The 21,721-nt window shown below is 34.3% G+C and overlaps 4 protein-coding genes across 5 annotated transcripts; all 4 read left to right on the forward strand.

Annotated features, from left to right (window-relative positions):
• Positions 1-4,275: 4,275 nt before the first annotated feature.
• On the forward strand, positions 4,276-5,284 carry LOC109127392 (glutathione S-transferase T3-like). The gene is made up of 2 exons (XM_019232026.1): positions 4,276-4,819; positions 5,244-5,284. The coding sequence occupies exons 1-2, from the start codon at positions 4,276-4,278 to the stop codon at positions 5,282-5,284; spliced, it is 585 nt and encodes a 194-aa protein (XP_019087571.1).
• A 1,878-nt stretch (positions 5,285-7,162) lies between these two features.
• Positions 7,163-9,330, forward strand: LOC104725054 (12S seed storage protein CRA1). Its single transcript, XM_010443649.3, has 4 exons — positions 7,163-7,688; positions 7,812-8,098; positions 8,191-8,622; positions 8,782-9,330. The coding sequence occupies exons 1-4, from the start codon at positions 7,406-7,408 to the stop codon at positions 9,184-9,186; spliced, it is 1,407 nt and encodes a 468-aa protein (XP_010441951.2). The 5' UTR covers positions 7,163-7,405; the 3' UTR covers positions 9,187-9,330.
• A 2,695-nt stretch (positions 9,331-12,025) lies between these two features.
• On the forward strand, positions 12,026-13,677 carry LOC104725053 (ABC transporter I family member 21-like). The gene is made up of 6 exons (XM_010443648.3): positions 12,026-12,248; positions 12,444-12,604; positions 12,690-12,741; positions 12,826-12,962; positions 13,074-13,160; positions 13,256-13,677. The coding sequence occupies exons 1-6, from the start codon at positions 12,101-12,103 to the stop codon at positions 13,514-13,516; spliced, it is 846 nt and encodes a 281-aa protein (XP_010441950.1). The 5' UTR covers positions 12,026-12,100; the 3' UTR covers positions 13,517-13,677.
• A 4,000-nt stretch (positions 13,678-17,677) lies between these two features.
• On the forward strand, positions 17,678-21,564 carry LOC104725052 (casein kinase 1-like protein 7). Of its 2 annotated transcripts, none has more exons than XM_010443646.3 (14): positions 17,678-18,422; positions 18,526-18,566; positions 18,828-18,897; positions 19,031-19,179; positions 19,282-19,377; positions 19,462-19,532; positions 19,639-19,700; positions 19,788-19,851; positions 19,963-20,047; positions 20,151-20,277; positions 20,368-20,453; positions 20,549-20,612; positions 20,715-20,839; positions 20,929-21,564. In XM_010443646.3, the coding sequence occupies exons 1-14, from the start codon at positions 18,347-18,349 to the stop codon at positions 21,232-21,234; spliced, it is 1,422 nt and encodes a 473-aa protein (XP_010441948.1). In that variant the 5' UTR covers positions 17,678-18,346; the 3' UTR covers positions 21,235-21,564. The 2 variants fall into 2 exon arrangements, with proteins under 2 accessions (XP_010441948.1, XP_010441947.1); XM_010443645.3 differs by having other exon boundaries at positions 17,776-18,422; positions 20,926-21,564.
• The last annotated feature ends 157 nt before the right edge of the window (positions 21,565-21,721 follow it).

Consider the following 21,721-nt stretch of genomic DNA (forward strand, 5'->3'; position numbering starts at 1 on the left):
CATTTAAATCTCAACATATATAAGTGTTGTAAATTTAATATTAAAATAATTTTAAGACACAATGAAAGAGATAACCGATAATGGTAAAGAGTGTTTTTATTAGTGTAGGTGTCTTAAATAATTTTTATAATTACTTTATTATTAATTTAATTGAGTGTCTTAAAAAGGAGATGTTAAATTCATTTTTTTAGAAACTTGTAATGAATGTCTAGAGTATTATATAATAATTATTATTTTTTTGTTTTAAAGACACAAAAAAAAATTAAAGAATAAAAAAATAAGAAATAGAGTAGAAATGAGAAAGAGTTTCTTAAAGTAGAAACTTAAGAGCATGTACAATGCGGGTTTCTCCCAAAAGTTTCTCATTTAAAAAAAACTTTAAGAAAAAGGTTACCGAATAAAATAAAAAGAGAAACTCTCCCAAATACAAATTTCGAGGCAATCTCATCTTTTCACTCTCCAGCGTCGGTGTAGCTTCGGCTCACCGGCGTCAGAGATCAGTCACTCTGCTTCTCTCTGTTTTTTTCTCCTTTTTAACTATTCTTTTTTAAACTTTTTCTCCATTTTTCTAATCTTTTGCTACCGTTCTCAATCTATTATGTCAACTCCAAATTTGGGCAATTTCTCAATCAACGGTTCGAGCAGAATTCCAGCGAACCACTCCACCTTTTCTATGTACCCAGTTTTTCTATCTACGGATCTAAAGTTCTTTGCACTACACAACTTATGATTCGTAATTTCGTTGTTGCATGGAAAATTTACCTCGTCTTCGTTGATGGCATGAGAGCTTCTTGTACCATCAGTTATGCCTCGTTGGGGAAGATGTTGACGGTGCATGGCAAGAGTTTTTTCAGGACCATGGTTTTCACTTCTTCGTGGACCTCCACTTCAACCCCACACCATCGCCAAAGCTTGGCAGGGCCGAAACTGCTTCCTTCGGAGATATATATTATTCATTGCAAATTTTGGTAATTCCTCCGACCAGCCATCGCGCATCGAGCTTCCTATGGCCACCAAAAGAAAACTCTAGTTTTTTTTTGGTGGACCAGATTCATGAAGTTGGCCCATTAATAGTTTTTCACCCTTAGCCCATCTTCTAAAAAACAAGGTCCACCTATTCTAATTTGTTGGCAAACTCTAGCTCTTATCTAGGTCTAGATCGTATTTATCTTCTCTGAGACCGAAAAATCCTCTCAAGAGATAAACCGATTAGACTGCTAGGTTTGCTTATTCATTTAGTTAGATCCCTAGTATCTGCTCCTTATATGGCAATCACCTCTGCTCCATGGTTCCAAAGTTTCTTGGCATTTCATCTCTGAACTCTTATTGCCAACAACATGACTATGGCTATGGAATACCTTAGCCAATAGTCACCCTTTTTCAATACTAGCTAGCGACTTTAGCCACCATCGAAAAACCTTCGATCCTACATGTTTTGCCTTTTTCGAAACCATTAGAAACCATCATCCATCTTTCGCCTGTAAAACTGAACTATAACTTGTCCATATCATGCTGACTACAAATTTTTTGTAGAAGCCTTAATCTCCATAGCCATGACTCTTATGCAAGAGAGACTCCATCTTTTATGTCACGGTTTGACATCTACCTTTGATGCATCCTTCCTATAGCTTCTTTGGAGAGTTTCTTGCTCCCAAGTTCATGAAGTTTCATGTTATCGCCCTTGTACTACCTCAAGAAGCTTTTCTTGCGCTAGCGAGATGCTTAGACATGACTTCATTTTCAACGTCACCTAGTCTTTATTTGACAATGACCATCTATTTTTTCATTAAGGTTCTCATGGAAAACTTATCGACACACTGTGACCTCTCATGTAATATTTACTTTTTAGTTTGTGCTTCAAAGCTGTCTTGGATTCATTGTTGATATATCTTATCTTTTTTTGTGTAGTATTGGGGAATGCTTTTGTATGCTTTTGTTTTAGACCTTGGATCTTTATATCCTTCTCTTATACTTGAAGTTATGTGAATAAAATCAAGTATTTAACCCAAAAAAAAAACCTTTAGAAAATTTCTCATTTGTTTTGAAAAATTTTTACACTAAAAATTTATTTTATATTTTATTAATTTTTTTGGTGATGAAAAAAATTTAGTGAAAGACTACCATGCATATGGTCTGATAAGAACCCCTAAGGGCACTCCCATCGGTAGTGTCTTCCATGGAGTATCAAAAAAATAATTAAAAAAAAAAGAGAGAAGAAGATTAAATCTTCATATAGAATGTCTCTGCAGTGACATTTAGAGACAAAGATGAGAGAAAAAGTTAACAGCTGGTTTATTCTTACTGGTGGTAGACAATAAATTTAATTAAATAATAAAATAATATATATATATATATATATATATATATATATATATATATATATATTAGAAAAAACCTTGAGAACCTTCAAAACAAAGATGACCGATAATAATGCTCTAAGAGCATCATTACTGGGAGATGCTCTCTGGGTTACTCATGTAATTGGCCCCCAATTATTGAATAAAAACCCATTAATAGGTCCAAAAAATAGAGAATCGTTGTTGTGGGAAGCATTTGAAGCAACCCCTTAAGAACGCTATGTGACGTTTTATCATTGGTTGGGTCGTAAATATAAAAGCAAATTTATTTTTTTCGCCATTTTCTTCTTCTTTCTTCCCAACTTTCTCTCTGTCTTCTCTGTCGAATGAAGCGGCGATTGTTTAAGCGATTGTTCTGAAATCGGAAAAAATCAATGGATTCAAGTTGAATCCTTTGATTTTTTTGAATTAAATCTTATGGTTTGTTGGTTACCTAGAGGCGATGGCTTCCAGATCAGCAAAACTGTTAGATCTGACGGTTCGTTTCTCACGACAAACAACGGTGGAGGTTTCTATTGGTGGGACAACGACGGCGGCTGTTTCTGGTGGTGCCCTGAAACTAACGGCGAGGTCCACACCCTAACGAATCGGAGGGAGAAGGTTCGTTTCTCATTTCTGATTGATTGCATGTTTTTGTAATTATCCATTGGGTGGTCTTTAATTGTTAGGGAATCGGATTAATCTGATTGATTGTTATAATGGTTAAATGTTTGTGTCGATTTGACTTATTAGGCGTAGATTATGAGATTAGTTTGATGTTCAATTGAATTTGATTGGAGGGATTACGGGTTTCGTTTTCTATCGATTTATTGTCTGATAGTTTTTATGAATCAGTAGCTTTTTTATGAATTTGATTGGTGTTCTTAATCGATTTATTATTTTGTGCGAGGTTTTCATCAACTGGATGTAGCGGTTTAATGGTGACGTGGAGGGAAACATGAAGTGGACATAGCAGTTGTGTTATCTCACTTGAAAAGGTATGGTACTCTAGATTGCAAATGTTGTTGTTACGTATTGTTTGAGTTTGTGTTTGGGATGAATGAGTAGGTTTTTTATGTTCTTGAAGTGTTATGTCTGTGTTTGTGTGAACCGTGTGAGTGTGTGTTGAACCGTGTGTATTAGCATTTGATTGTGAGAATCTTCGATGTTTTGTATAAATAATTGTGATCAGATCTTTGATGTTTGATGTTTTATGTTTAAATCTTTGATGTTTTGTTAGTGTTTGGGATGAACCGTGTGTTGAATCTTTGATGTTTTGTTAGTGTTAATGATGAACTGTTTTTTCTTATTTGCTCAAGTGATTAAAATTTTACAAAACACATTTGTGTTTAAAATTTCCTCAAGTGTTGTTGTGTTATATGCTCAAGTGTTTGAGTTTGAGTTTAGGGTTTAAAATTTTTCAAAACCTATATGATTGTATTTGAAATTAGTATTGACTTTAAGCATCATCTTTTAGAATACTTTTACCCATAGAGATTTACTGAAAAAGAGTTTCAACATGTAAATATAGCTCTTTTCTACTAATACTCATTACCCTTTAGCTCAATTAACCTTTTATTTTAAACCTAAACTAACCTTGAGCTCAATATAAACCCTCAATGTTAAGCATTGACCAATACCATTAAGTTTTTCTAACCAAACCCTATTCGTTTACATTAGCTTTCACTAACACAAGCAATGGATCCTAGAAACCCTTATCGTTTTTCATAGCCAAGTTTGGTTGATCTTTTGAATTCTCAAAAAGATTCCAATGTCTCTGATAATCCGATTCTTCCAAATACATTCTCTTCTCAACCTATCAACTTTACCTCTACATTCTCTTCTCAACCTCAGTTTACCTCTACATTCGCTTCTCAGACTCTTAACTTTAACCCCGCATCTGAATCTGAAGACTATATCGAGGTTATGGTTGATGAGAATGAAGAAGACAGAGGCAGAGGAAGTAGAAAGCGGTGGAGTGCAGAGGAGGATGTCAACCTCAAGCAAGGATCCAGTTGTAAGTAATGAGCAGCGGCTTGATAGTTTCTACAAGAGGGTTGCTGACTACTACAAAGAAAATGATGGATCATCTAGTTCAAATGCAAGAGGGCCTTCACAATGTAAGGCTAGGTGGAACAAGATAAACCACCAAGTCAATAATTTTATGGGGTGTTACGCACAAGCGAGTGCAAGAAGGAAGAGTAGAGAATCAGAAGATGATGTATTGAGCATGGCGTATGAGCTTTACAAGAACGGCATGAACAAGCCATTTCTGCTAGGACATTGCTGGAGGGAATTGAAGCATGATCAGAAATGGATCACGGAGGAGTGTAGCCATAAGCGGACTAAGCTCGCTTCAGAAGGAGCATACTCACCCGGTTCGTGCAATGGTGGAGCTAAGATGAGGCCTCCTGGGGTTAAAGCTTCTAAGAAAAAAGGGAAGAAACCGGATGTGAGTAGTGATGTGGAGGATGGTTCTGTGGGTAAGTTAGATAAGATCATAGCAATGAAGGATCAAGAATAAGCGGCTAATGAGAGTCACGACAAAATGAGACTGCTAGACAGCCTGCTTAACAAGACTGAACTAACACCTGCTGAACAACTTCTTAGGGACAAACTCGTTGACCAAATGTTGACAAACATTTAGGTTTCGATTCTCTTTATTTGTTATGTTACTCTTGTTCTTATTTGTCTTGTGTTTGTGTTTAATATTTGTTATGTTCTTGTGTTTGTGTTTAACATTTGTTATGTTCTTTTGTTTGTGTTTAACATTTTTTATGTTCTTTTGTTTGTGTTCAACATTTAAGTTTGTGTCTTGTGTCTTGTGTGGTGTTTCTGTTTAACATTTGTGTTTCGATTCTTGTTTTTGTGTTTGTGTTTAACATTTGTTATGTTCTTTTGTTTCAGGTTTCGGGTCATCAAATGTAGCTGTGGAACATGTCACGTGAAGGGAAGAAGCTGTCTTGTTGTGGAACATGTCACGTGAAGGGAAGAAGCTGTCTTGTTGTGGAACATGTCACGTGAAGGGAAACATGTTTGATGTGAAGGGTTATGTCTATATGGCTTTTGTCTTTTGTAAGGATTGTATGGATTTTGCCTTTTGTAAGGGTTGTATTTGTTTTGCAAGGACAGTCACGACTTCTCCAACCCGTGAATGGGTTTTGAAAAGTGATGGTCATGTTTTTTAACCCGTGAAGTAGTTTGTTTGGTTGTGTCTCTTTTGTTAAGTCTATATATTGAACAACATTTTCATAACTACATTTGCTTCTCATCTGATTCTTCTCTTCCCATTCTTCTCATCTCTTTCCTCTTATCTTCACTTCTTGTTGTTACAAAATAAAATTTCCATTACAAAGTTTGTGTTACAAAGTTTACAAAATTTGTACAAGCCCATTTCCATTACAAAATATACCTTCTAAGAAAAACCCTTTTCGATTACAAAATAAATCAAACTTCCCATAAGCCTTCCAACAACCCAAATTGTCAAAAAATGTCTAATTGGAGTTCCAATAAAGAAGTTGATGAAATTGTAGAGGAGGAAGTTGATAGTATAGTGGAGGAGATCCAATACAACTAACTACACTCACCCGGATGTACCACCAGCTCCAATAGTCCAAAGAGTGCACATCAGCTCGATTTGCAATCGTGAAGAATCCCGTACTTTTTTGGGATAAAAGAAAAATAGGAAAAATAATGAGAGCATGTATCATCTTGCATAACATGATAGTGGAAGACGAACGACATGACTACAATTTCTACGATCCATCAGAGTTCTATCACGGAGAAGGAAGCGGAACTTCTCGTGTTGATTTATCGTTTTCCACAGATATGCCAACAAATCTAAATAATATGATGGGCATTCGAAATGACGTTCATGATACACAAATGCATGATCGTTTGGAAAAAGACTTGATTAAACATATCGGACAAAAATTTGGTGCAACCGCACAATAATTTTTATACCGAATTTTGTTTAATATGTTTAATATTTCGAATTTTATAAAATATGCTTACTATTCCGAATTTTTAAAAATATGTTTAATATTCCAAAATTTGTAAAATTTTATTGTTTTCTATTTTATGTAATATAAAAAAAATTAAATAATTGTTTTATAATTTTAGATTATCAAAATTTGATAATTAATAAATACAAATTAAAAAACTATTATTTAAATGATTGATAAACTTTTTTTAGAGTTTTCTAGTAGAAAGATGAATTTATTAAGTTTTCGTAAAATTGCTTTAATTAATTTAATATTAATTATATAATTAATTAATATGTGAATAACTTAGGAGGAATGCTATAGTGGAGATAGTCTAAGAAACCACGATGATACAATATCATGTTTGTAATGATCAATTTTGTTTTAAAAAAATAAAATTAAAAAAAAGCTAAATAATATTTAATTAGATATATATCCAAATGGGTTTCTCCAGCATCATATTCTCCTTAATAGATTTTTGTCGCTATTGATCATCATCTTCTTAGTTTTCACTATTCTTAATATTCTAGTTCTTAATTCATGTTTCATTATTAATATTCTCTTTATAATTACGGTCTAATCTGTTTATATATTAGCTAATGAGTAATAAATAACATAACCAAATTTTAATAATTTTGTTGTCAAAATAGCATATCCATGCGTACGGCCGGATGGCATCTACAGAAAATGGTTTATATACATCATGGAGTTGTACACAATAAATATATAATTAAATACAAATTTGTCCTGTTACTAAATAAATAAATAAAGATTACGTGCCAATCTCAAAGCTGATGTGTAAGAAACATGCACCCAAATAAGCCATGCAAAATGAAATGTGTCGACTCCGTTCATTAATATGTTTTCTTTACAGCGTGAAGCCAAAATTTATTTTCCGATGAAGACATAAACGTAGCAATTCAAGTGAAGTGTAAACTGTACATAGTCGATTCTATATACCTGGTTCTTGTTAGAATCAATTTATCCTTCAATAACTTTTCATAAATAAAATTCAAATAAATCTTCTATAAATAGCTTTACATAACGCAAGTAAGAAACCACAAAAAGTAGGAAAGAAAAACAAAAATGGCTCGAGTCTCTTCTCTTCTTTCTTTCTCCTTAACACTTTTGATATTTTTCCATGGCTACACAGCTCAGCAGTTTCCAAACGAGTGCCAACTCGACCAGCTCAATGCGCTCGAGCCATCACACGTACTGAAGAGTGAGGCTGGTCGCATCGAGGTGTGGGACCACCACGCTCCTCAGCTCCGATGCTCAGGCGTCTCCTTCACACGTTATGTCATCGAGTCTAAGGGTCTCTACTTGCCCTCTTTTGTTAACACCGCGAAACTCTCCTTCGTGGCTCAAGGTACGTACGATTCTGTCTATTTCGAGACTCGAATTCGTGACTCTATGGTCCATGCTCTTTAGAACAAATGCATTGTTAGGGATTCATATTTTGATCAAATATATCTTAATGCACTATATATAGGAAGAGGTCTTATGGGAAAAGTGATCCCGGGATGCGCCGAGACATTCCAAGACTCATCAGTGTTCCAACCACGCCAAGGCAGACAGTTCGAGGGTCAGGGTGAAGAAGGTCAAAGCCAAAGGTTCCATGACATGCACCAGAAAGTGGAGCACATAAGGAGCGGCGACACCATTGCCACAACTCCCGGAGTAGCACAGTGGTTCTACAACGACGGACAGCAACCACTTGTCATCGTGAGTGTCTTCGATTTAGCCAGTCACCAGAACCAGCTCGACCGCAATCCAAGGGTACATATAAAACCAAAACCTCAAAATAATATCATTATCTAGTCACAAAATAACAAAACTTGATGCGGTTTTTTTTGGTGTGTGTAATGAAGCCATTTTACTTAGCTGGAAACAACCCACAAGGCCAAGTATGGCTACATGGACGAGAGCAACAGCCACAAAAGAACATTTTCAGTGGATTCGGACCTGAGGTTATTGCTCAAGCTTTGAAGATCGATCTTCAGACAGCGCAACAACTTCAGAACCAAGATGACAACCGTGGAAACATTGTCCGAGTAAAAGGTCCATTCGGTGTCATTAGGCCACCTTTGAGGGGCCAGAGACCTCAGGAGGAGGAAGAAGAAAGAGTAGGTAACGGTTTAGAGGAGACCATATGCAGTGCCAGGTCCGTTGATAACCTTGATGACCCGTCTCGTGCTGACGTGTACAAGCCACAGCTCGGTTACATCAGCACTCTCAACAGTTACGATCTCCCCATCCTTCGCTTCATCCGTCTCTCAGCCCTCCGTGGATCTATCCGTCAAGTAAGTTAAAATATATATATATTATTTTTATCATCTAACTAAGCTTAAACCAAGTAAACTTTTGCATGCATGTGAATGAGGGTGGACATTTTGATTCGGTTCTCTATAATATGTCCATTTCTACATTTAAACTTACTCTTGAAACGTGTGTGCGTGTAGAACGCAATGGTGCTTCCACAGTGGAACGCAAACGCCAACGCGGTTCTTTACGTGACAGACGGGGAAGCCCAAGTACAGATCGTAAACGACAACGGTGACAGAGTGTTCGACGGACAAGTCTCTCAAGGACAGCTTATTGTCGTACCTCAAGGTTTCTCGGTGGTGAAACGCGCAACAAGCGACCAGTTCCGGTGGGTCGAGTTCAAAACAAATGCAAACGCACAGATCAACACTCTTGCGGGACGAACCTCAGTCTTGAGAGGTTTACCATTAGCGGTCATAACCAATGGATTCGAAATCTCACCCGAGGAGGCAAAGAGGGTCAAGTTCAACACACTCGAGACAACTTTGACTCACAGCAGTGGCCCAGCTAGCTACGGAAGGCCAAGGGTAGCTGCAGCTTAAGAGCTTAAAACCGGCGGCGTTTAACAGTGAGGCTCTACTGTAAAAGGAAGTTAAATAGTAATAATAATGTAACTAGTTTTGTCGAGGTTTTTTACCTGTAAAAAGCAACTCCTTTTCTGAATAAAATCTACTTTTGTTTTTCTCGATCGTCTCTTTGTATTTTACCACTTTTTAATTTTATAACCTCTTATAGTTTACATATTATATCCATATTAGTCGAAGTCTTCGAAATGGGAATTCTTAACCTTTCTCACATTCGAGTGTATATGACCTTTAAATTGGGAGATCGCTGAGATTGATCCCAACCGAGTCGAGATCAACGAAGACTATGAACGGAGATCGAGGTTTGATGATGGAAGTGTTGTGGATTTGTCAATATATTAATTTAGGAAATGAGCATTATTTCTATCTCTATATAACTCCATGTACTGTATCTTGTAAAGTTATTTTATGAGAGTAATAATAATTCTTCTTAAACATCTTTTATGTTTTTACTCTCATTAGCCCAATAACCATTTACACTTTTGATTAAAATTCAAAACCTAGCTTAATCCCTTACTTAAAACAAGTACACAAGTTTTAACCGACGGCTAAATGCCTAAATCCATCGGTTAGCTGTCGGACACAGGCTATACCAACAAATTTTCGGCCAAGTTAGTATGTCTCTTTTCTAGAACGTCACAAAAAAAAGTTATGTCGGAAATCGTTAGTAAGGTTTTTTTTCTTTTTTTATTTCTTGTAATGTCAGTTATTTGTTCAAATAAAAAACTGTCACGTAACCAACGCGTGTCCAACCTGAGTTGGAATCTTGGAGAGATCGTGGATCAACCAGCACCACCTCTTACAACATCTCTCCAACTCAGGTTGGACACACGTTGGTTACGTGACATTTTTATATTTGAGAGAGATCGTGGATCAACCATCTCTGCTCTGTTGGTCGGGCCTAATCGAACGTACATCTAGAGCTTCTTCTACAGAGATTGCTGACTTCTATTTCTATCGACTAAAGATTCCATGCAACCACTTTGAAAAATGTTTAAAATCTCTCAAAAATCCAGTCTTCAAAGGAAAGTTTCACCTCATAACTATCTTGTAAGCTCTCTCAGTGGACTATGAAGATATTACTCACTCACAAACAGTAGCGGACCCAGGGAAAAAAATTAGGGGGGTCAATTTAAAAAAAAACTGTTAAAATATATAAAAAAATGATTGTTGGGGTAATAGTGGAGAATCCAACTCTGGTTAGGGGGGTCAAACTAGGGGGGACCAACCAACTTTGCTACTGATTGTTCATTGCTTTACATGCAAAAACAATTATTTTGATATTTTAGGGGGTCAGTTGACCCCTTCCTCCTACATAGGTCCGCCGTTGCTCACAAAAAAAAAAGATGAGCCCGGTTAGACCATGTACATTGGTGAGAATCTCTCTCAGTTTTTATCATATATAATATTTTAATCATTTTAACTATTTATTTAAATTTTAAGTGATAATTAAAACATTTGTCCAACTATAAAGAAACATATGACAAATAGGGTGCAAATCGTTGAACAGATTGAAAAAAATTATTCAACTAATTTTCACCATTGGTATTTAAAAGGTTGAAGAGATTGGAAAAAATTATTCAGTTCGTTCAACTTAAAAAGTTGAAAAAATAAACTAATCCTACAGCAAAAATGTTTAACTTGTTCAACCACTATTTGAAGATGAACGAGTTGAATATTATTCAACCCAATTTTGTTCAATCCATTTTTTCAATTTTAATCAACCATTGGAGGTAAAAATTTTCAAAGATTTCTCTGAATTTTTCACATGACAAATGTATCTTATTTTCTTTTATCTTTTTCATTATTTTTATTATTTAAATCATGAAAAACTCTTTGAAAAAAACCATCAACGCAAATGCTTTTAAAGCATATATAGTTCATTAGAAGAAGAAAACAATTAGTTACGCTTAAAACTTCTAACAAACTAGATATGGTATTAGTCGAAGAAGAATCCGATCTAGACTAAAAAATATATTTAGAATCGAATAAGAACATACATAATCCAATTCGATAAGATGAGAGAGATCTAAAATCCCGCAAATTTTATAAATCGTCTCTTTTTCTCTCTTAAATATGAGAGAGAGATTAATTAGAATAAAACTTGACACTATAATTATAATTTATTCATATTGATGCTAAACATAAAAACACGTGAGTTTTTTTTTTTTTAACATCTTAAAAAACATTTGAGTTTATGGGATATATTTAATCTTTAGAAAATCTATTATATACACAATATATAAAATATGTAAAATGGTGTTTCAAAATTATGATTTAAAAAAGATTTTAAATAACAAACTTTTATATCTAAAAAATAAAGTTAAAACTATTAATTAGTTTTGAATTAATATAAAACTGTTGACATAAATTATGATTAGTATAATTTATTCGATATGATTGTCAATATCCTATTTGTAATCAAATATCAAAAAGACATTTGTTTCAACTTATTTTTCTCTAACTTGTCAAAAAAGTGTTGCAAAATCCAAAATTTACATTTCATAATTGTAGGCGACTGACTCCATTTAACCTACAATTTTGCACTAGTTGAAAGACTTGAGAGTGTAAAAATTGTTGTGCCAAATTACAACATGTCATCTCTAACCAGTACGACGTCATTTCTTTCTGGTGTCGGTGAGAAACATTAAGTGACGTGGCAGCGTTCTGCAGGTTAAACGTATCAACGGAAGACCAAAGTATTTTTTAAATCTAATGGACAGAAAAGATCATGACGTGGCCGTAATCTAATGGCTGATCAGGTCTACGTTTAAACGGAACGTATTTAAAGAACAACAGATTAAGCAGACAAGGGATATATACTTACTTACTAATCTCTCTATCTGTCTGTTTTGATCGGAAAAAAAAAAAAATGGCGGTGAACGGTGAAAATGGTGGGGGTGCGATTAGGGTTAGCGGAATGCAGTTTTCTTACGATGTCCAGGATCCTATTTTCTTCGATTTCAACATCGATCTCTCCGCCGGATCTCGTTGTCTCTTAGTTGGTGCTAATGGATCTGGTAAAACAAAAAAAAACAAAAAAATGATCGAATCGTTTCGATTTCTTGATTTCTTTGGTTGTTTCTGTATCTATGAATCGAAACTAGATAGCTTTTGGGGCTTTGACGAATATAGAAATGTGATTCTGTTTTGATAGTGTTCGATTTGGTTCTAGAGATGATGATCGTAGTTGTGTGGTTTCGATCATTGAACAGGGAAAACTACATTACTGAAGATTCTGGCTGGAAAGCATATGGTTGGAGGAAAGAACGTTGTACAAGTGCTTGATCGTTCGGCATTTCATGATACAGAGCTTGTTTGTAGTGGTGATTTGTCTTACCTTGGAGGATCATGGAGTAAAACTGCTGGTTCTGCTGTGAGTAAAAACCACAACCCTGTACTCTTATGAAATCTCCAGTTAAAAACACTGATGTGAGAATATTTTTGGAAATTTTTTTCAGGGTGACATTCCTCTTCAGGGAGATTTCTCAGCAGAACATATGATATTTGGAGGTGGGATTCTCTGATCCTAGTATGCGTATATTTGGACAGTGATGAATTGTTTCTTTGTGCTTATTAGTATGTTATGTGTTTCAGTTGAAGGGATTGATCCTGTGAGAAGAGACAAGTTGATTGATCTTCTTGATATCAATCTTCAATGGCGTATGCATAAGGTTTCTGATGGGCAGAGACGTCGTGTGCAAATATGTATGGGTCTTTTACATCCTTTCAAGGTAATACACACAACCAATATATTGATTTTGTAGACATCAACTCTTCATCATGGTCTGTTTTGTTTGTTTCATCAAATCTGATCCTTAAAATTTTTGTAATGATCGTCACAGGTGTTATTACTGGATGAGGTTACTGTCGACCTCGACGTTGTTGCTAGGATGGATTTGTTGGAATTCTTTAAAGAAGAATGTGAACAAGTAAGCCATTCAGTAGATCCACTTTGACTTTAGATGTCGATGAGCTTTTGGTTAGAAACATCAAATGCTAATTTTCTTGTTTTATATTTGAGTAGAGAGGAGCTACAATTGTATATGCAACTCATATTTTCGACGGTCTAGAGACATGGGCTAGTCATCTGGCTTACATTCATGGAGGAGAGCTGAAACTCTCGGCCAAATTGGATGACATCAAGGATCTCAAAACCTCACCAAATCTGCTCTCTGTTGTTGAATCTTGGCTCCGGTCTGAAACCAAAGTCGAGAAGAAGACGAAGAAGAAACCTGTTGTTACGTCTCCATTTATGTCCTCTAGACAAATGGCGTATTACCGATGAATCTTAACTTCTATAAGAGATCAGTAAGAATAAGAGCACTTCCACTTAATGTCTTTGTTTTCTATGGTATTTCATTTTTTAGAATCCGATCATTTTTATAACACAAAATGAAAGAAACGATGTAAAACACCGTTTTAAATTAAATTATTATTTTACGTTAATTGAACCGCTTCTGTCCAAAGTTTGGTGTATGCCTGCCTATTTCGGATTTTTGGGTTTTCGGGTTTTAGAAGTATAGGACCCGTTCGGATATTTTTAGACTCCAGGTTCATGTCGGTTTCAGATCAGGTTTTTTGGGTTTAGATTCGGATTATCTTAAGTTCTCAATACTCAAAATTTAGTATCAAAATTTGTCTAACTTATTCAAAAATACCCAACAAATCTAAAAACTTAGAGTATTTTTATCCAAATTTACTAAAAAATAGTTTAAATACTTAGAAATATCTAAAATATCCAAAAATTTTAATATTTTGGACATTTACATTATTAAAATTATAAATATTAGTAATATATTACTACTATACTATGTATTAATAATGTGGGTATATTCAGATATCTGTTCGAATTCCGGTTCGAATCAGGCTCGGATTCAAATTTTTGGATTTAGAGATTTGGAACCCGTTTGGATATTTTAAAATTTTGGATACGGCTTCGGATCAGATCTTCGGATCCAAGTATTTTGCCCAGACCTAGTTTGGTGTGGATAGATTGGATATTACACGCCTTCACAATACTATTGAGTAATAATTCACCAATTGACGTGAATCTTCTCCGTAGTCATGTAAAAACATATGATTACTAGACCGGCACTCTTGGTTTCGTTGCGGCATTTACCTGCGGCTATCGCAAACGCAGATACTTCTATTTGTTTGATGGTTGCAACTATTTGCGGCATGACGCTGCGACAAACAATGTATTCTGCGATTAGAAATTTTGGACGTTGAAGTAACTGTCACTACCGATTGTGGCAACGAAACGAACATGCCCCATGGATAAATACGCGGATGTAAATAGCAAAAAGAAAATTAACATTATATGTTGAAATTAACATTTAACTTATGGCATATCGCATAACAATTTTTGTTTAAAAGAGTTTTAATTAAATTAATTCGATTCGACATGTCTTATATTGGTGTTGTTAGAAAATAACAAAATGAAGATTTAATCCGTATTGAAATATCAAATTCATAATATTTCAATTTTTTAGTAATATTGATTCAAACTCGTCCCATCATAACCCATATGTGTTATTTTGGACTTTTAATATGTTTAAATATTCATAATTTTTAAACTTTTTATTAAGTTTTTACTAGTTTAAAATTTACTATATACAATAAAATTAAACAGTTCAACTAAAAAACTGAATTAAACCATATACAAACTACCCTCTATCTATAATTATGGTTTCAAGTCGCTTGTTTGTTTCATGATTATTATACAGTATTACTCTTTCAAAATCCTAAGTCCAAAACATCCTTTAGTAGTTTAATCTATCAATTCCTCACAAAATCATTTACAATTCCAACTAATTAAATTTCTCTCTTGGACAGTTGATCCAAAAATATTGAACCTTGTCAAAACTGCTAGTTTCAAATGGTATTTTATATATTGACGAAGATCTAGGTAAAGAAAATCTGCAACTTGTGACTGCCTTGGTTCACTTTTATGATCGTAATTGTTATACTTTTCAACTTAAGAAGAGGGGTTCCCTGTGGATTTTAGGCATCCAAGATGTCCTGTATATTACTGGACTTCCCATCGACGGAGAAAATGCATTCTCTTTAATTTTTCTTCATGGCCGAACTTTCTACAGTTAGTTTATCATATGATCAACTGAAATACAAGTATCAGAAGGGGACAAAAGCTCTGTCATGGATAGTGAAGACAAAATTGAATGTAACGGTAGACATTGCTGAAATTGCTAAGTGTGGACCATAGAGAAAAATTAACGTCCATCAATCCCAAGAAGTTGAAAGAGAGGTTGAGGTCGTGAATAACTATATAGAAACATAATCTTCTTCATAATCATGTGATAATCGTTTTAGATTTATGATTATTCTTATAGTCATTGTGAAGTGTCGATCCAAATCCTTAATGGACCGAAATTGAGGATTATGGGCCGAGTACTTAAGAAAACAGGTCCACGACAGATTCGAAGTTTGGCAACGGTAATATCTGGTCAACACTAGCTCCTTGTCGTCTTTTGCAGTGTACGGGTTCATTGTTACGTTCACAAATGACGAGGTTCGACTCACCTGGGTTTAGTGAGCTGTCAAGGAGCCTCCTCAGGTGTATAAAAGGGGAGCAAGCTGTGGAAAAGGATAAGAATAGAGAGCGTGAGTAGCAAGCGAGTTAGATCTAGAGAGCATTTTGAGAGTAAGAGAGAACTTATCTTCTTAGGTGGGTTGTATAGACTCTCTAGAGGTTTTCAATCTTTCATGGTCTCTTGTACTCAGATTATAAACATTCTATAAGACCTTGTGAGATGGTCAGTTAGCTCACCAAGACGTACTTTAGCCGATGTTTGACTTTGAGAACTTGTAATATGTGTGTCTATCTCTTCTTCTCTCTTTGCTTCTCTTTTCTTCTACAAAAAATCATAAACATCAAAGCATCGATTATTAGCACAAGGAGTTTAAACACCTAACAATCATTAATTTTTCATATATATTACACTTTCAAAAACTCAAATGCAATGCTATAAAATCTATATAAATTAATAACATTGGAATTGAGAATAACTATTAATTGATAGATGTATTAATGTATCGATAAATTAACAGTTAAATTACAGAGAGATTTTTCTAATTTATTAATATTTTGCTACAATATATTAAAAGTTAAGGTTTAATCATATTTTTTAGAATCAATTACAAAGAAAACAACAATTATCATTTCTTGAATAGAAAACCAAAAGTTTCAATATGGTAAAAATATTAGAAATGAACTCTAACAAAAATTAATGTAAATCTTTAAAAAAAACAAACATCACAAGTCACATTTCACTAAAGTTTTGAACATGTATATATGTTCATATTGAAAATGTTATATAATTATTAATTTATAGTATTGATATGACCATATATTTACATAGAATTTTCAAAAACTTTTATCTTATTATATTATTGAAATTGTGACCAAAATTACACATAGTCAACTTAAGACTGAACTTTTTATTAATTTATAATGATTCCAGATTTCTCGATTATTAAAGGAAACAAAATATCTCATTGTTTTAAACGTAAAATTTTTGTGTGTATGCGTGTGTGTGTGTTTTTTTTAACGAAAAATTATTGGGGTGAACCTCTTTTATTCACCCTCTCATAACTAACCAAACAAAATACAACAAAACGCCATATCATATCATATTAATAAAATATATCAAAAATAAAATGAAAAGACAAAACATAATAGGAAACAAATTCAATAGATTTTTTAATAAGGAAATTATATCGGTTTGAGTTTATAAAAGAATGGTTAGAGTGTAGATTTTACAATTAAACAAAATTATATGTCGGTTTGGCTTTACAAAATAGTGGTTAGGGTTTAGATTTTATAATTAAACAAAATTATATGTCGGTTTGGATTTACAAAAGAGTGATTAGAGTTTAGATTTTACATTCAAACAAATTTATACGTCGGTTTGGATTTATAAAAGAGTAGTTAGAGTTTAGATTTTACAATTAAAAGTAAATAAATATCGGTTTGGGTTTAAACAAGAGTGGTTAAGGTTTAGATTACATAATTAAATAAAATTATATGTATTTTTGGGTTTATAAAAAAGTAATTTGGATTTAGATGTTATAATTAAAAACTATAATATAATGTTTAGAATTAATAACTTTAAAATTGAATGAAATACAAATTTTATTTTTTTAATTAATAATTTGTTTCCTTAATTAAGAGGGGGTGAATAAGAGAGGAACCCAAGAATTATCCATTTTTAAGGGCTTATTTTATTAAGAGAGCTTGTAATGTGATTTTCATGGAGGAAAGGTACAAGATAATGGGGAGCATAAGTAAAGTTTACAAATAATGAATTAATGAGAAAATTAGCTACATAAAATACAAAAAAAAGTTGTTTTTTTGGGGTATAAAAATAACAAAATTAAAATATTAATATCCAAAAAATATTTACATGATTAATCAATCTGTTAGAGCATGTTACGCTTAACCTCTCAATATCAAAAAAAAACCAAAAAAAAAAACCACCGTATTATTTTTTGTTTCCTTCTTCCGACAATTTTTTTTTTTGTTTTGTTTTGTTTCCTTCACAAAACCTTAATCAGGATATTTTTGTTAATTTATCCGACTGTACAAATAATTTAAAAAAACCTAACTTAAAAAAAAAAAAAAACTTCTTTTTTCTAAAGTGTAAAAAAAAAAGGCAACAAAAAAAAAAAATGTCACAAATCTCAATTTCTTCTCGCCGTCCCTCTTCGTAGTACTTATTAATTTAACCCAAAATCTTCTTCTCGTCGTTCGACGAAAATCCGATTTCGTACTCGATTCCCGGGTCAAATCCCTCTCAAAGTTTGTGCCTTTTCTTCGCTTCTGATTAGGGGTTGTTTAATCAATTTTGGCAATCTGGTCTCTTTGGGGTGAAGTGTTCTGAGTTCAATCAATTTTTGTTTCATGGTGGGTTTTGGTATTTAAAGCTCGTTGATTGCGAATTGGCTTCTGGAATCTGGATTCATCGATCTCTGGATGTTGAATTCGTGAATCTGAGGGGAGAGTTTAATGCTGAATTGGAAAACAGATCCAGGGGCTAATTGAGGGGAAAATAAAAGAGGGTTCTTTTGATTCTGGGAATTGTCGAGATCGGAGAAGATGGATCTTGTGATCGGTGGGAAATTTAAGCTTGGAAGAAAAATTGGTAGTGGATCATTCGGAGAGCTTTATCTAGGTGACCATGGGGACGATTCGATTTTCGCTTTTTTTTTTTTGTTTTTTTGGTAAATTTTATGATTCTTGGGTTTACACAAATGTTGTTTGATTGATTTTTGTAGGTGTAAATGTTCAAACAGGAGAAGAAGTTGCTGTCAAGCTGGTAAAATATTTTACCTCATTTATCAATACCATAAAAAAAAAAAAAAGATGTTCTTTTTAGTTTAACTGCAACTTTCATGTGATGTTGTTTGTTTGTAAAAAAAAATTATTGTCACATGAAGGTGATGAGAAAGAGTTTTGCTTTCTTGAATCATTCTGTCATTAAGATGAGCTTTGTTGTTGTTGTGGTTTTGGATTTGCTTCTTTACTTTTTTTTTTAATTCTCCATTCTGATGTCTTATTTATCAATTACAATTATTAGGAAAATGTGAAGACCAAGCACCCCCAGCTTCATTATGAGTCAAAGTTGTATATGCTGCTTCAAGGAGGATGTAAGTATCAATTACAACTAGCATTTTATCATAGTAGAAACTCCTCGATTCGTGATGATTGTCTTCTCTTCATTGTATATGCTTCTTTTGCGAATAACTAAACAGTTTTTGTTTCGTTTCTTTCTTTTTGAAGCTGGTATTCCGAACCTTAAATGGTTTGGAGTTGAAGGTGAGTACAGCGTGATGGTTATTGACCTTCTAGGTCCTAGTCTTGAAGACTTGTTTAACTACTGCAACAGGAAGTTTACCTTGAAAACTGTTCTCATGCTTGCCGACCAATTAGTGAGTTTATATGTATTTGCTAATTGGTTTCCGACTCTTATGTTCTCTGAGTAGATGAATTTGTTCGTAATGGAGGGGATTGTTTCTCTGTTTATGTTTCAGCTTAACAGGGTTGAATATATGCATATTCGAGGTTTCCTTCACCGTGATATAAAACCTGACAACTTTTTAATGGGACTTGGACGCAAAGCAAATCAGGTGCTAAAATCTCTCTTTGTGTAAAAACACTTTTGCTTAGACATATTATACTCAATCTTCTGAGCTAATGTATCTCTATCGCAGGTTTATATCATTGATTTCGGACTTGGGAAGAAATACAGAGACCTTCAGACTCACAAGCACATTCCTTACAGGTAAGAGTATGCTGTGTTTTCTTCTTTCCCATATCCTTACTCAAGGATCTGGTATTTTTGCATCTTGATTTGCGTGAACTCAAGGAAAATTCAAATATTGTGGCAGAGAAAACAAAAATCTCACTGGGACAGCTCGGTATGCAAGTGTCAACACTCACCTTGGAGTCGGTAAGAGTGTTGTTTTGTGGTATTATATGTAGTTGGGTATTTTTTTCGTCGAAATACCTAAATTAATTTTTGCTGGTGTTTGAACAGAACAAAGTCGAAGAGATGATTTAGAATCACTTGGTTATGTGCTTATGTATTTTATCAAAGGAAGGTTAGAGTCTACAGCTGTATATTAACTTCTCCGACTTTGTCTTTCAACTTCTGTATATTTTTTCTTGAACAAATTTTAAACTCTTTCTGTTTTGTTTTTTTTGGCTATCAGCTTACCGTGGCAGGGATTAAAGGCGGGGACAAAGAAGCAGAAGTATGACAGAATCAGCGAGAAGAAAGTATCAACTCCAATAGAGGTTTTAACTACTCGACAATCCTATAGAATTTTCATTTTGGCATTTGTTAGTAATCTTGCTTTTTTATCTGAGTTTAGTATGTTAACGGAATGTTTTGATGTAGGTGTTGTGCAAAAACCAACCGTCTGAATTTGTTTCATACTTCCAATACTGCCGATCTTTACGCTTTGATGACAAACCTGATTACTCTTACCTTAAGAGACTTTTCCGCGACTTGTTCATCCGAGAAGGTTCGCAGTAACATCATTTTTCATTAAAAAAAAAGTTACTGTTTCAAGCCATTCTAGTCTCATTTTTTAAACTGTATAAAACTCTTACAGGTTATCAATTCGATTATGTATTTGACTGGACAGTCCTAAAGTATCCTCAAATCGGAACCAGCGCTGGTTCTAGTTCACGAACAAGGGTGATTATTGGAAATCGCTTACTTATGTTTTTTACTCTCTTGGCTTTTGAGTTTCTGTGTGCTTAACGTAAAGGTATATCTTTCGGTTTTTTCAGCACCATACAACAGCGAAACCAGGATTCAACGCAGATCCCATTGGAAGACAAGAGAGGATCGCAGGTAAAAATTCTTCTCCTCCTGCTTCTGTTGGAAATTTTAGAACCACACACATTCGCTTCTCACACTAATAGTTTGTTTTGTTTACCATTTGTGTCTGAAAAGAACCCCGTTATAAAACTCCGGGTGCAGTGGAGGCATTCTCCCGAAGACACCCGACTACAACTTCTTCGCCACGTGATCGTTCCAGATCGAGAAACTCTGATGATGGACCTTTCGCTAAGCAGACAGTAAAAATTCTTACTTTACCAACGCATTCATTGATCTGAACCACTAATTATTATACAGAATGACTCAATTGTAATTCTTTTTTAAGCAGCAAGGAGACTCTGAAAGACCAAACAGTTCGTCAAGATACAGAACATCTTCTTCTAGGAAAGCCGTTGCTGCCTCAAGCTCCAGGCCAAGTTCTGCAGGTGGACCAAGCGAAAGCCGAGTTTCAAGTCGTCTGGTATCATCAAGCGGCGGTGGTGGTAGTGGCAGTGGTAATGGCCGTCCCTCGACTAGCCAGAGAATGCAAGCTGGATATGAATCCAAGACTTTGTCTTTCTCTCGTGCAACAGCTTCAAGAAACACTCGGGAAGATCAATTGAGAAGCTTCGAGCTTCTCTCTCTTCGGAAATAAAAGGAAAATGATGGAGAGAGAGAGAGATACAGCAAACGCCATGAAAAACCACCCCCACATAAAATGACCTCTGAGAGAAAAGATGAGAGAATCTTGGTTTTTGAGAGAGAATGCATATTATTATATATTTGAGCTGATGAAATCCTCAGATCTTTTACAGGTAATTTCAGATTCAGCTTGCAGAGATGTATCCCACCACCACCGCTCCTCGTTTGTTTTATGTAATCGTGATGTGTTGGACAAAAATATAACAATCATAAAATGTAGAGAGTTTCCCATGTAAAAACGGTTAAAAAAATTTCTATCCGTATATTCGAATACTTCGGACCTTATCTGTCTGTACTACTTACTGTGGTAGTAAGAATAAACAAAACCAATCAACTGTTCTTTCGTCTGTTTTGAATACAACCAACTAAAACTCTTTGTTTTTCTGGGCAGTCAGAAATAAGAATTGTGAAAATTTGGCCTTAATCTCCATTTAATTTAT

This window comes from Camelina sativa, chromosome 11, assembly GCF_030686135.1.
Source record: "Camelina sativa cultivar CO46 ecotype springtype chromosome 11, ASM3068613v1".
Classification (NCBI taxonomy): Eukaryota; Viridiplantae; Streptophyta; class Magnoliopsida; order Brassicales; family Brassicaceae; genus Camelina; species Camelina sativa.